This window comes from Octopus sinensis, linkage group LG14, assembly GCF_006345805.1.
Source record: "Octopus sinensis linkage group LG14, ASM634580v1, whole genome shotgun sequence".
Lineage (NCBI taxonomy): Eukaryota > Metazoa > Mollusca > Cephalopoda > Octopoda > Octopodidae > Octopus > Octopus sinensis.
In genome coordinates, this window is record NC_043010.1 from 51,946,998 (window position 1) to 51,961,713 (window position 14,716).

Here is a 14,716-nt window from a genome sequence, read left to right on the forward strand (position 1 = left end):
TCTTATACTTCAAATCGAGTGCTCAACTAATACTTATTTTATTACCCTTTAAAGAAATGAAAGGCAATTTTGGTAGGATTTGAACTAAGAACTGGAAGAAATACCACTAAGCATTTTGTCTAGTTCAGTAATGATTCTACAGGTTAGAACAAAACTCAAAGAGGTTTGAAATTTTAATTAGTCAATTAATTGGATATTTCCTCTTGCAAATTTACAAGATGTGGTTTTCCACACCTAACATAAATATATTTCTTATACATATTGTATTTGATTCTAAAGAGTTGTAAATTTAAAACAGGACATAAAAGAATTAACACCTTGATGACTTTTGGGCCATTCCATATCAACTTGCTACCTTAATAATAATAATAATAATCATTTCTACTATAGGCACAAGGTTTGAAATTTGGGGGAGGGGGATAGTCAATTACAACAACCCCAGTACTTGACTGGTACTTAATTTATCGACCCTGAAAGGATGAAAGGCAAAGTGGACCTAGGTGGAATTTGAACTCAGAACGTAACAGCAGGCAAAATACTGCTAAGCATTTCATCCAGCATGCTAAAGATTCTGCCAGTTCACCACCTTAAACAATAATGATCATAATAATCCTTTCTACTATAGGCAAGTTCGGGGGGAAGGGGCAAGTCAGTTACATTAACCCCAGTGCTCAACTGGTACTTATTTTTTTGACTCCAAAAGGGTGAAAGGTTCAGTCAACCTTGGTGGGTTTTTGGCAAAGACTGATGAAATACCACTAAGCGTTTTGCCCAATAACTGTTTCTGATTTAGACAGAAGGGCAGCAATTGTGAGGGGAGGGAACAAATCAATTACATCGATCCCAATACTTGCATTTTATTGACCCCACAAAAAGACGAAAGGCAAAGCTAGCTTCAGTGGGATTTGAACCTAGATTGTATAGAGCCAACAAGAGTCAGGGGGAGAAAAAAAGGAAAGGAAAGAAACAAGATGAACAGAACCTTTGAACAAGTTTCATCGTCAGTGCTGTAGAGACGTGGACATATCTTCCTTAAGGTGCTACTCACAACATCAATGGTGGCGTTGTCATGTAAGTAGCGGTCAATCAGACTAGTTATCAGCGCATTACACATCTGTGAAAAAAAAAACAAATAACAACAATTAGGAAAAAGGCATTTAGTAGCACAGAGAGAGCAATTCAGATAAACCCTTTCGTTACCGTATTTATTTTGAGATGCTCTGTGTTTTTTTCAATTACTTTAAATATAACAAAGAATTTAGTAAAATAACTTCGTTATCATTAAGCTAGTGTTAGGAATATAAATTGTGACCAAGGTTTGGTGGAAGATTTTAATTCAAAACTTATGAAAACAAGACATTTGTACTAAAGAGCCAGAGCCGGTTTCAGTTGGGTTGGTAATGAAAGGGTTAAAACAAGAAGAGAGGATTTACATTATTGAAGCAAGGAGAATAAAATACAATGCACTGCATATATAGCAAGTGTGTGTCCTATATGCGTGTGTGTGTGTGTGCTATATCTATTCGTGTATAAGTTGCACCTCTAATTTAGTGTTAAAACTTGGTGCAAATTTTTTTTCCTTTTATACTTTTAGCTTTGCCCTGTGTACAAGTTGCACCTTAGTTTTACAGTTGAAATGCAGTACAAAATAGTGTGGTTCATACACAAATAAACATGGTATACATGATGGACTTTGTACATTTTCCATCAATTAAATCCATTCAGAAGACATTGGTTGGTGCAAACCTGTACCAAAAGATATTTGCTCAAAATGCCACGCACTAAGACTGAACCTGAAACCAGGTGCTTACAAAACACACTGCTTGACTACAAAGCCACACATCATCATCATCGTTTAACGTCTTCCATGCTGGCATGGGTTGGACAGTTTGACCGAGGTCTGGAAAGTCAGCGGCTGCACCAGGCTCCAATCTGATCTGGCAAGGTTTCTACATCTGGATGCCCTTCCTAATGCCAACCACTCCAAGAGTGTTGTGGGTGCTTTTTACGTACCGCCAGCACAGGAGCCATTCAGGCAGCCCTGGCATTGACCATATTCGGATAGTGCTTTTTACGTGCCACCGGCATGAAAAGTAAACATGAATTGGTTTCTTACCTCACGTCCTGATACCACTAACTGCTTAAACGTCATTGCCTTGAGATGGGCCTGTTGATCCTGAAGAAATTAATAAGAGAATATAGGAATTGTTTAGAAACAAAAACACTGCAAAAAAGTAAAACTGGATTAGAAATAAAAACAAATTCACAAATTATACAATCAGGGTTTCAATTCCTGGGTCAGGCAGTGCATTGTGTTCTTGAACAAAGCACTTCATTTCCTATGACTCCAGTCCACTCAGCCGTATATGGGTTCCAGCAACTGCTGGGAAGTAAACTCTGCGACAGACTAGCATTCTGTTAAATGAGGGGTGTTGCAACCTCAAACACTTAACCCTTTAGCATTCAGATTATTCTGTTAAACGTAATGCTCTTTCATTCACATTGTCTTTAATCAACCATGCATTATCTCATAGCTTTCAAATTTTTATGATGTGACTGTCATGTATTGATAGTCACATGATAAAAATCACAAATATACAATGCTGTATATTTGTTTAAATAATTAAAAACCACCAGTCACATGGCAAATGTGAGTTCTATGTGGACTTGTCCGCTTTTTTTTCTTATATATAATACAATTAAAAATAAATGGGGACACACAATTGATTCCACTGCTACAGGGTCATGGTTGATATTGTTACCCCCTTCTCATACATTCTGCTTTTGGTTCTACTTCTGCTATGGCGAGATAGAAATTCACAGTTTGCGGCTATTTGATCCTTGTTCCTATCCCCGTGCTTTTAAAATAAGCAAATCACAAAACTTGACAGTGATAGTATATTTTTAGAATGGCATTGAAGGATAGATGTAATAGGCTGGATCTGGCTGGTTAGAACATAAAACAAATAGCATGTTTGGGCCGGATATGACTGGTTTAAATGCTAAAGAGTTAAATGGAAACTAAGTCAAGCACTGGCCTTATGAGTCCTGAGGCTCATGAAAGATCTAAGAAATGAGAACAGAGAGATTGATCTAAGTTCTACATCACCCACCTAGAATTACAATTCATCTCAGATATAATGAATCATAATAATTACCAACATCATCAACAACAAAATCTAACAGTCAAGACTGTCTACAGTGTATATGTAAGTATGCATGCAGGTACTTCTAAATACATAGACAAATTGTGTGTGTGTGTATCAGAAAGTGAGAGACAGACATTTACCTGATTCAGTTCTCTGGCCAACATGTGGAACTGGTGATCAACTAAGACTTTGAGTAGACTGAGGACCTGCTCCACTTGGGTGATCAACTCTCGGACATTCTGTAAAGATGCTCTTTCAACATTCTGGCACTCAACTAGGGAAGAATAACGGATGAGATTTAGAATTATTTATAGGAAATACACATTTAAAACAATGGCAAAAGACATCAGAAATGATGCATAGGTATAACATATAATAGACAGACAAATATATTGGTACATAGAACAATATAGACCAGTGCAGAGAGGTGGATGGGGAAAAAAAGAGACACAGATGGAAGAGTAAGTCAGAAAACAGCACAGCTCCCAGGATTTTTCAGAAACATTTTTTCATGCTAAGAGTTGCTGAAGCATGGAACAAACTGCCAGCATCAGTTGTTAGTTATCAGAGACTGCATCCTTCAAAACTTCCATGCTTCCTGAGATTCGCCAACACTATACCTGATTTTCTCCCCTCCATACACACACAAGCATGTATCTGACTCATACATTGTTCACTTTCCAGACATTTGTATATTACTGCATATACTTTATATGCACTTTTTGACAAGTTGTGGTGCACCTGAGCACTGTATACAATAATTGCATTATTATTATTATTAAAACAAAATAGAGAGTTGGAAAAGCAAAAACAGACAGAAAAGCAAAGACAGACAGACGGAAAGGCAAACAAGAAAGACAGGTGGAAGGGCAAATGAAATAGACAATTAAAAGGGGTAAGAAGACAGACAGGTGTAAGGGCAAATGAGACAGACAAATAAATGTATAGCAAAGCCAGATAGGTGGATGAGTAAATGCATGGACAATCAAAGAATAGAGGTAAGCAGTGAAAGACAGAAAATTAGATGAATGGAAAAAGACAGAGACACATGAGAGAGAGACAGACAGACAGACAATGAAATAACATACTTTGCCATTGCTTTCTTGTCTGTTCATCCATGTGGTGACCATCATAATGGGGGCCAGTCATTCTCAAAGTTGTTGGGTGCCCAGCTGTAGGACTGAAAAGCAATACAAAACATGATGATGACGACAGACCTAACAAATACCAAAATATACCAATAATGTTTGTCAACAATACTAACACACAAGGTCAGAAATATTATACGGAAGGAGGTGAAGACATTTGCTCAAAACCCTTATTATTTACTGCTCTTTTACATCTCTACTTACAAACTCTACTTTCTCTGTCGACCTTTTTGTGATTCCACTGCACCTCTCATGTGTCTATAGTCAACACTGAACACACCATAAGGAGTTTCTATCTACACCTTGTCTACATATAGAACAGGGCCATTTACCTGAAGGGATCATTGGGCTGTGTGTTTTCCTGCTAATTAGAACTTTAGTTGTTGCTAAGTTAACTTTAACAATCCTTTGACTTCAGGTTTTGTTTCCACATTTGGAATTTTAATTCTAATTCTACACTTTCTGCTGTAAGGAGCATTGAGGAGTTCCTATACAGTTAAATCTATTGACCTCAGTACTTAACACATATTTTATTTTATTGACTTTGGAAAGATGGAAAGCAACATCATCCATGCCGGGATTTGAACTCACACTGTAAAATGACAAAACTAAACACAAGGTATTTTCCCTGCTGCTCTATTAATTATATATATTAACTAATATATACTAGATTCAGTGAACTTTTATTAATTGAATAACTGTGATTGTCTTTTTGAATATTTAAATATTTTTTTTCCACTGAATCAGATAAATAAGGGTAGGACAAGAGGATACATTATATGTATGTGTGTATGAGAGAGAGAGAGAGAGAGAGAGAGAGAAAGAAAGTGAGTGTGTGTAAGAGAGAAAGAGGGAGAGAGAAAAGTGAATATGTGAAAGAGAGAGAGAATGTGTGAGAGAGAGAGAAAGTGAGTGCATGAAAGAGGGAAAGAGGGAGAGAGAAAAGTGAATGTGTGAAAGAGAGAGAGAGAATTTGTGTGAAAGAGAGAGAGAATGTGAGTGTGTGAAAGTGAGAGTGTGTGTGTGTGAAAAGAGAGAGAGAGTATGTGTGTGTGTGAAAAGAAAGAGAGAGTATATGTATGTGTGTGTGTGTGTGTGAGAGAGAGAGCATATAAAACTGACTTACCTGTCGGCTGCTAAAGGTGAATCAAGTCGGGAGTTGAAATCTATGAAGTCTGAGACATTGCGCACCAGAATTGAGGTGTGCTGTAGTTGCTCACTGGTGAACTTGCATACTAGCTGCACAAAGGAAGGAACAAACAAACGGTATAAATATACAGAACATTCAGAGTAGCCCACCGCGCGCGCGCGCGTGCGTGTGTGTGTGTGTGCTCCTGTCTAGACATGACATGATGGTTGTAAACAAGCATCACCCTCATACAAGTCAGAACATGGGGAAAAAAATAATACCATGCTAGGAAACAGGTGAGGGTTGGTGACAGGAAGGGCATCCAGTCATAGAAAAGTCTGCCTCAACAAATTCCGTCTGACCCATGTTAGCATGGCCATTAAGACGATCGTGATGATAATAGGACACCCTATTCAAAACCAACAGGATCTAGGAGAGGAAAAGACAGACCAGGTTTGAGACCTGTGGAGAAAAGTCACTGATGGCCAAAGGTTCCATACAGTCAAGTGATTAACCCTCTCTGACCTGGGCCCCGGTGTCTAACTTTATAATAGTTGCATAGACAGCTCAAGAGTAATGATTGCAGGCAAACTAATGGACAGAATCACTAAAAAAAATTCAGGAGAATAACAGTAATAGGCCTACCACTTGGGATGTGTGACAAAAGATTGCCAGAGAATGGATATAGGATAAAATAAGAACAATAAGGAACAAGAGCACTCAGAGAGCACAAACCTCCACCAAAGCAACACCAACATCCTCTCAACGATTAGCTGGAGATGCTTTTTTAAAATGAGAATATCTGAAATAAACTCAACTGCTCTCACAAATGAGAATACTAAAACTGAACCTGACCACTCTCAAGAATTCAGTAAAAAAAAAAAAAGAAAACGGAAAAATTATCCATAATCTTTGACCGGTACTAGATTGATCCCAAGATCTAATTAGTTCATGTGCTAGTCACAAGGCCAAACATCCCTGGAAGTTTCATCCGAATCTATCCAGTAGTTCTTGAGATATCTTGTCCACAGACAAACAAACATGACTGAAAACAATACCTATGCCTTTGCTAAGGCCGAGGTAACGAGTGAAGAATGAATACATAGTGCATGTGTTTATTTGGCAAGAAAAAAAAATGACCATCTTGGAAAATAACAATATCTGTTTCAACATACGATTTCACATAAAAAAAAACTCGCAACACAAATTCATAAATGGAAGAAAAAAATAAAAGGGAAAAAAGAAAATGAAGCAACAAAACCTGTATACTTACATAAGTAATGGATTCACCATCAGTTTTACAGTGATATTCTGAGACTATATATTGATCCCAAATAGGCCTGTGAAATATAAAATTGAAATATAGAATTGAAAGAGGCAGTGTAGTTAGAATAACCAGGCTTTTAACAACCAAATCAGCAACACATGTAATCTAATCACCATTTCAAATACCAAATCAGCACCATACTTACCCTTATTGCTATTGAGGAAATTCTATTGAGGAAAGATTTTGAAGAAAAAAAATGTCTGATAAAACTGGAATTCTTACACAGAACTGAACTACACACAGTGAAATAATAATATGTCCATTCGAAAGATTTATAAGTCAGGTCACTATATGTAGTAGCGCTACCAATAATAATGTGAGATTTGGTACTACCTGCGGGCATTTTGAAAAAAAAAATCAAAAAAACTATGGAACAAAAATATAATGGTAACAAGTCCGTCCAAAGGATTTATAAGTCAGGTCGCTATATGTAGTAGCACTACCAGTAATAATGTGAGACTTGCTACTACCTGTGGGCATTTTGAAAAAAAAAACTATGGTACTGTGTGGAAAAAAAAATAATAAACCCATGTGAAGGATTAAATAATTCTGTGTGGATCAAAAAAATAATTCTGGTTAGAAGGAAAAAAAATTAAGAATTTATATATTTAAAGCAAGTCATACCAGAAGATTTCAAATGTAAGCAGATATCATCTGTTGAAACTGAAAACGAACCAGTAGCTTTGAGATATCAATGATGTGATTGTTTATTTTTAGAATGACATTGTAGGATAAGCATGAGGGGCCAGATCCAGTCAGTTTGAACATAAATCAGGTAGAATATTTGGGCCAGATGAGGCTAGTTTAAATGCTAAAAGGTTAAATAATCAACTAAATAAAGTTGGGTGTCTTCGTGCTTACCTGAGGATCCGTGACAGGTAGAGGCAGATGCCGTTGTGTTTGCCAGAGAAGACCACATCATGACCAGCAGCTGAGCATCGTCCCAATATACTTGAGTGGTAAGACTGGGAGAATGGTTGCTGCTGCTGCTGTTGAGGCTGCTGAGGATGTGGCTGAACCATAGGTGTGGAACTATGAATTGGTGCAGACCCTAAGATGGAGAGTAAAGGAGGGAAGAAACAAACGTTATTACATTATAAGAGAAACAAAATACAAAAATAACAATTGTGATTTCTTACATAAATAAATTGCAAAAAAAAAACAAAAAAAAGTTGAGAAGTTTTGCTATGTTTATGTGCCTACATGTGTGTTTTGGGTATGAACATGTAAGGCATAGGAGTGGCTGAGTGGTAAGAAGCCTGCTTACGAACCACGTGGTTGCAGGTTCAATCCCACTGCGTGGCACCTTGGGCAAGTCTGCTACTATAGCCTCAGGCCAACCAAAGCCTTGTGAGTGGATTTGATAGACGGAAACTGAAAGAAGCCCGTCATATATGTGTATATGTGTGTGTGTGTGTTTCCCCTTCCCTCAACATCGCTTGACAACCGATGCTGATGTGTTTATGTCCCCCGTAACTTAGCGGTTCGGCAAAAGAATCCAGTAGAATATGTACTAGGCTTACAAAGAATAAGTCCTGGGGTAGATTTGCTCGACTAAAGGCGGTGCTCCAGCATGGCCACAGTCAAATGACTGAAACAAGTCAAAGAGTAAATGGTATTTTCTTAACTGGCCAAGCTCTACAGCATTTGAACCCAGAATGCAATGGCAGAAACATAAGCACGCCGGAAGAAGTGCTTAGCAGTATTTCGTCTGTCTTTATGTTCTGAGTTCAAATTCCACCGATGTCGACTTTGTCTTTCATCCTTTCGGGGTCGATGAATTAAGTATCAGTTACGCACTGGGGTCGATATAATCGACAATCCCTTTGTCTGTCCTTGTTTGTCCCCTCTGTGTGTAGCCCCTTGTGGGCAGTAAAGAAATAAGAATGTAATGCCAGGAGAATGCTGTTATGCCTTTTGACCAGCAGCAGTGCCTTCACAATAATGATTAAAATAGACAGATAAATAAAGAGAGAGAGAGAGAGTGAAGATACAGGCAAAACAGAGATACATATAGATAAAAAGAGAGACCACGGAGACAACTGGATAAAAAGAGAGAGTAAAACAGATTAAGAGAAAGATACAAAAAAAGAAATAAATAAAAGGGAAAAGAGACAGATAGAAAGAGATAAAAAAAGAGAGAGATACAGATAAAGTGAGACAGAGATAGAAAAGGGAGAGACAGATACATGAAAATAGTGATAATGTAACGCCTTCTGATTGCACAAGGTCAGCGATTTTGGAGTTTGTCAAAATCATAGACTTCAGTAATTTATTTTATTTTATTTAGCCTGCTTGCCCTACTCTCGAAAGGGTATGGAGAAAGAATAATAAGAATAAAAGAAAAGCGAGGGATAAAGTGTTCGTAGGAAAAGTTTAACCCCTTTGTTAGCATATTCTTATTGAAATACATCATTTGAGTGTGGCCATTGCCAGTACCGCCTGACTGGCCATATGAAAAAACATTTGAGCGAGGTCGTTGCCAGTGCCGCTGGACTGGCTCCTGTGCAGGTGGCACATAAAAAACACCATTTGAGTATGGCCATTGCCAGTACCGCCTGACTGGCCCTCATGCCGGTGGTGTGTAAAAGAGTGGTTGGTGTTAGGAAGGGCATCCAGCTGTAGAAACTCTGCCAGATCAAGATTGGAGCCTGGTGCAGCCATCTGGTTCGCCAGTCCTCAGTCAAATCGTCCAACCCATGCTAGCATGGAAAGCGGATGTTAAATGATGATAATGATGATGATGACAACTGCCTTTGTTCTAAATTAACTTTGAAAATTTTCAAGAATTTAGTAAAATAATTTTGTCGTTATTAAGTGGATGTTTGTACATAAAATTTTTGATGGAAGGTTTTAATTTAAATCACTTCAAAAGAAGAAACTTGTAGCATAGAACCAGGGGCAGTCCCAGGTGGGTTGTTATCAAAAGGGTTAAGGTAGAGCAAGCTTAAAAAGTATGTTAGCCAAGCAGGAAAGGTTAGTAAGGGTTTATACCAACCTGGTGCTGGTGTTGGCATACTAGCGAGTGTTGTGTAATGGGTTGCCGGGTCATACATCATTGAGTAGGACAGATGACCAGGTGCTGCTTGACCTGTAACAGGAAAGGTATGGTTAACACCCAGCATTTATATGTGATGCCTACATCATATAGACCATGTGTCACACTTACACAGACACACATACATAAGAGTGCAGACAGACAAGCAGAGAGACACACATAAGAGTGCAGACAGACAAGCAGAGAGACACACAGACAGACATGTTGGCATTTATGTCATATTTATAAAGTCAATACTTATAATGAATTTTTATTGTTCACACATATTGTAGCATAGAATGCAGTATTGTTGTAGCATATTGGCACAGGTGTGCTGTGTGGTAAGGAGTTTGCTTCTCAACCACATGGTTTCAGGTTCAGTCCTGTTGCATGGCAGCTTGGACAAGTGTCTTCTATTATAGCTTCAGGCTGGCCAAATCCTTGTGAGTGAATTTGGAAGAGGAAACTTGAATGAAAACCATCATGTGTGTGTGTGCGTGCGTATATGTGTGTGTGTGTGTGTGTGTGTGTGTGTGTGTGTGTGTGTGTGTGTATGAATGTATCTATGTGTGTCCCCTGCCACTGCTTGACAACTGGTGTTGGTGTGTTAGCATCCCCTTAACTTAGCAGTTGGGCAAAAGAGACTGACAGAATGAGTACCAGGTTTAAAAAAAAATTAAGTACTGGGATCGATTCATTCAAATCAAATTAATCAAGGCAATGCTGCAACATGGCCACAGTCTAATGAGTGAAACAAGTAAAAGGTAAGCATGTACATACACACACACACACACACTGTAGGGACACCTGTCTCACATTTATACAATGTGTATACATATAGAAGTATCACCAGGTCCAGTCCTTGTTATGTTGTGATGGCCTGTGTGCTTCAATAATTCATGATACCTAACTAGAGTTCATGTTAGTCCAACAATGAAGCCTCAACACTACACTTGATCTACTAGAAATAACAGCTAAATCTCACTCAATGCTCACCTTACTGTCTTAAAATAAGGCAAGACCCACTGGTCAATTTAGTTCTAGATACCCATTAAAAGAGTGAATAGTTGCAGCCAGAATAGTTTTGATGTCGCACCCACTAAACTCTCGGAGTGGTTGGCCTTAGGAAGGGCATCCAGCTGTAGAAACTCTGCCAGATCAGATTGGAGCCTGGCACAGTTCACCAGTCCTCAGTCAAATCGTCCAACCCATGTTAGCATGGAAAGTGGACATTAAACGATGATGATGATGATGTGCTTAATGAAGTCTGGGCTAGGTTTAAATAACAACACACAGCTAGGTGGACCTCTCCACTGAGAAATAAATGTCTTAGTCACAAAAAAAAAAAACACCAGCATACAATTCTCTCTCAGTTACATAAATGCCTTAGTTACAAACAACACAGCACCAGTGTACAATTCTCTTTCAGCTACAGCCTCTTTCTCTCTACTGTATGTCTTGGTCAAAAGCAACACAATACCAGTATACATGTCTCTGTTCCATAAATGTCTTAGGTCATAAACACAACACCAGTGTACAAGTCTTTCTCTCTTTTACATAAACGTCTGAGCCACAAACAACACAATACCACTGCACAACCTTCTCTAAAAAACACTGTACAAATCTTCCTCTGTTACCTATCTTAATCACAGCAACACCACTATACAAGTCTCTCTCTCTGTGCTACATAAATGTCCTGGTTACACACAACACATCATCAATGTACAAGTATTTCTGTCTGCTGCAATAAATAGAATGGAAGAAATAAAAAAAAAAGGAAGATTTACCAGGATATGATGCTGGGCCAACACTAGTAGGAATCCCTGGTCCATATTCATTTTCACTTGCAATTTTCATGTGTGGATGTCCACCGTACATAAAGAATGCCATTTGAGCCCAGTTGACAATCTGTAACAGTGAAATTATACTCTTTAACTCTGTCAAATGCAATGTTTATTTACATTGTTCTGAATCATGTATTATCTTGAAGCTTTGAGATTTCAGTAATGTGATTATTTATTTTTAGAATGGCTTGGAGGGTAGGTGTGAGAGGTAGGATCTGGTCTGTTTGAAAATACATCTGGTAGAACATTTGGGCCAAATATGATCGGTTTAAATGCTAGAGGGCTGAACTAGTTGCATCTAATAGGGTGTGGTCATACATGTGCACTGCCACAGATTGTAAAAGCATAACATTCAGGTGCTGCAAGAACAGAACCATATCCACAGGACTTGTTCAGGAGAAGCAATAACAAGAACAATAAGGGTAACATCAATGTAGTTGCTTGCCCAGCTAGAAATAGCAGCCATATTCCTCTCAAATTACATCTTGCCATGTCATAAAAAAGAAGAGCATATTGGATAATGTAGACAGGCATAAATGAAAAGATGGAATGGTCTGTTCAATGAAGGACGACTCGCAGCTGAACAACATCTTATTAAGAACAAAATGGAGTGGGGAATTGACACAAATGCTGATGGTGGCAGTGCAATGGAATCAAGCTACAACAACAACGACAAAACTTACTTGCTGGTCACTGGGAGATCGGGAACAAGCAAGAATTAAACAGGCAGCACATGCTTGGTCAACCTGTGAAGATGTGGAAACAGGAGAAAAATATAAAGAACAAGGTGGTAAAAGACATTTACAGATTGGTAAAAATAAAACAAGTTTCATATTGAACAATATATCTGTTGATCAACTTTACATCAATAAACATATCAAGTACAAGTCCATACCTTTTTTTTTGGGGTTTTTTTTTGGTTTTTTTGGAAGGCTAAATATGATGTGATAGGCAAAGACATGACTGTGCAGTTATGAAATTTGCTTCCCAACCGCATGGTTTCAAGTTCTACTATATCCCCAGGCCAACCAAAAATTTGGATTTGGTGGATGGAAATTGAAAGGAATCAGTTGTGTGTGTGTGATCATCGTTTAATGTCCGCTTTCCATGCTAGCATGCATTGTGTGTATGTAAATAATTGTGTTGCGCTATGTGAGTGTTTGTGTCTCCTTGACCTGATTGTGTGGTATTGTTGTAAATGAATGTCATTCATTTCCAATATTCAGTAAAAATATGTTTGGCCACAGGGAAATGTTACTTTACTTGGAAACAAGTGAAGGATGGCAACAGGAAGGGCATCTAATTGTAGAAAATCTGCCTCTTTAAGCTCCATCTGACCCATGCAAGCATGGAAAACCAGATAGTAAAACGATGTCAGCATAGAAGACATGCATTTGTGTCTGTAGTGTATACACAATGAAAGAGTAAGAAATGACAGAAGGTAACAGAGAAAGGAATGAGAGGGAGAGAAAGAGAGATTGACAGAGAGAGACAAAGTTAGACAGATAAAGAAATATACAGGTAGATAGACAGCATGTCAAACAAATAGACAGACAGACACACACACACACACACACACACACACAAACAGATAAACAGGAAGAGAGCCAGCTAGATAGATAGACATGGATAAATTGACAGAGAAGTATTGGAGGAACAAGGGAATGAAGACTCGAGCAGAGATATGTAAGCAGACTGATAACAATGGAGAACAGAACTGTTTACCTTGTGTAGAGAAAAAAAGTCTTTGACAGCTTCTGATTCTGGACCTTGGCATGAAATGAGCAGTCTTCGCAGTTGGTCAACAGGACGGAGTTTCGACACAATGGTACAACCCTAAGAGACATAAAACAATAGAGAAGTGAGTGTAATTACACATTACACCATACAGTATATGACTATCATTTATTTGAAAACTGATCTTTACCTTTTGGGATCTTAACCTTTTGACCGACAGATTTTTAAAAATAATTTTTTGTCACTAAATGCTTTCAAACTTCGGACATTTTTTATATTCTCGTTTACACAGGTTCTTTCACTCGCAACATACTTATTTCTTTATTGCCCACAAGGGGCTAAACGTAGAGGGAACAAATAAGGACAGACAAATGGATTAAGTCGATTATATTGACCCCAGTATGTAACTGGTACTTAATTTATCTACCCAGAAAGGATGAAAGGCAAAGTCGACCTCGGCGGAATTTGAACTCAGAACGTACCGGCAGACGAGATACAGCTACGCATTTCACCCGGCGTGCTAACGTTTCTGCCAGCTCGCTGCAACATACTTGCTATAGACTTCCATCTTTTACAAAACACACTTTGCGTCAGTGTCAAATCAATGACGCCATAAACAGCAACGCCAAAATGTCTCATACACTATACAGAGACGGTGTGGGAACTAGGGTAGAGAAGGGGACAGATTAGTAATTATAGTGAAGAGCAGAGGTGGTTGGGGAACTTGAGTGTAAGAAATGAGTAGAAATGAGGATTAATGATCAGGGTACAGGAAAGAATTGGTGATTCGGGTGAAGTTAAAAAAACTGACAGAAGAAGTAAAAGAGAAAAAAATTAAACAGACCTGGGCATTGATAAAAACAAACTTCCTTGGTTTCTCATTGTGCTGCGTGACTACAACTGGTGGGTCTGGCCGCTGTTTAAACTCAGGGGTAATATCTGTCTGGATAGCTGGGACCTCGCACATGCTCCATGTTCGACCTTCAAGAGGAACATAGCTCTATGAAATAGAGAAATGGGTAAAAAAATTTTTTAAACAATATAGAAAGATTAAAATATTTATTATTATTTGACATCATAAGAATTTATAAACTTTCAAGAGAACATGTAAAAAAACCTTTCTTTGGAACAGTGGATTTTGAAGCACATAAAGCTTATAAATAATAACATGTAAATATTAGGTTAAAAAAAAACCCATTGAATAGAAAAAAGTCAAAAGCTTTTGATGAGGTAGCTGTTAATTTTTAAAACGATATTGTAGGGTTGGTGTGAGAGACCAGATCTGGCCAGTTTGAACATAAAACAGGCAGAATACTTTTGGCCGGATATGGCCGGTTTAAAGGCT

At 38.2% G+C, this 14,716-nt stretch overlaps 1 protein-coding gene across 1 annotated transcript in view; it reads right to left on the reverse strand.

Moving 5' to 3' along the window:
* LOC115219190 (nuclear pore complex protein Nup155) overlaps positions 1–14,716 on the reverse strand; it is a 56,717-nt gene that overhangs the window by 20,773 nt on the left and 21,228 nt on the right. The window contains exons 14-25 of the mRNA XM_029789305.2: positions 14,216–14,371; positions 13,360–13,470; positions 12,318–12,380; positions 11,578–11,698; positions 9,752–9,844; positions 7,615–7,804; positions 6,700–6,766; positions 5,424–5,536; positions 4,238–4,329; positions 3,290–3,423; positions 2,117–2,176; positions 983–1,114 (exon numbers count right to left, since the gene is read on the reverse strand). Coding sequence (XP_029645165.1) covers positions 983–1,114; positions 2,117–2,176; positions 3,290–3,423; positions 4,238–4,329; positions 5,424–5,536; positions 6,700–6,766; positions 7,615–7,804; positions 9,752–9,844; positions 11,578–11,698; positions 12,318–12,380; positions 13,360–13,470; positions 14,216–14,371 — 1,332 coding nt within the window. The remainder of the gene's footprint in view (positions 1–982; positions 1,115–2,116; positions 2,177–3,289; positions 3,424–4,237; positions 4,330–5,423; positions 5,537–6,699; positions 6,767–7,614; positions 7,805–9,751; positions 9,845–11,577; positions 11,699–12,317; positions 12,381–13,359; positions 13,471–14,215; positions 14,372–14,716) is intronic.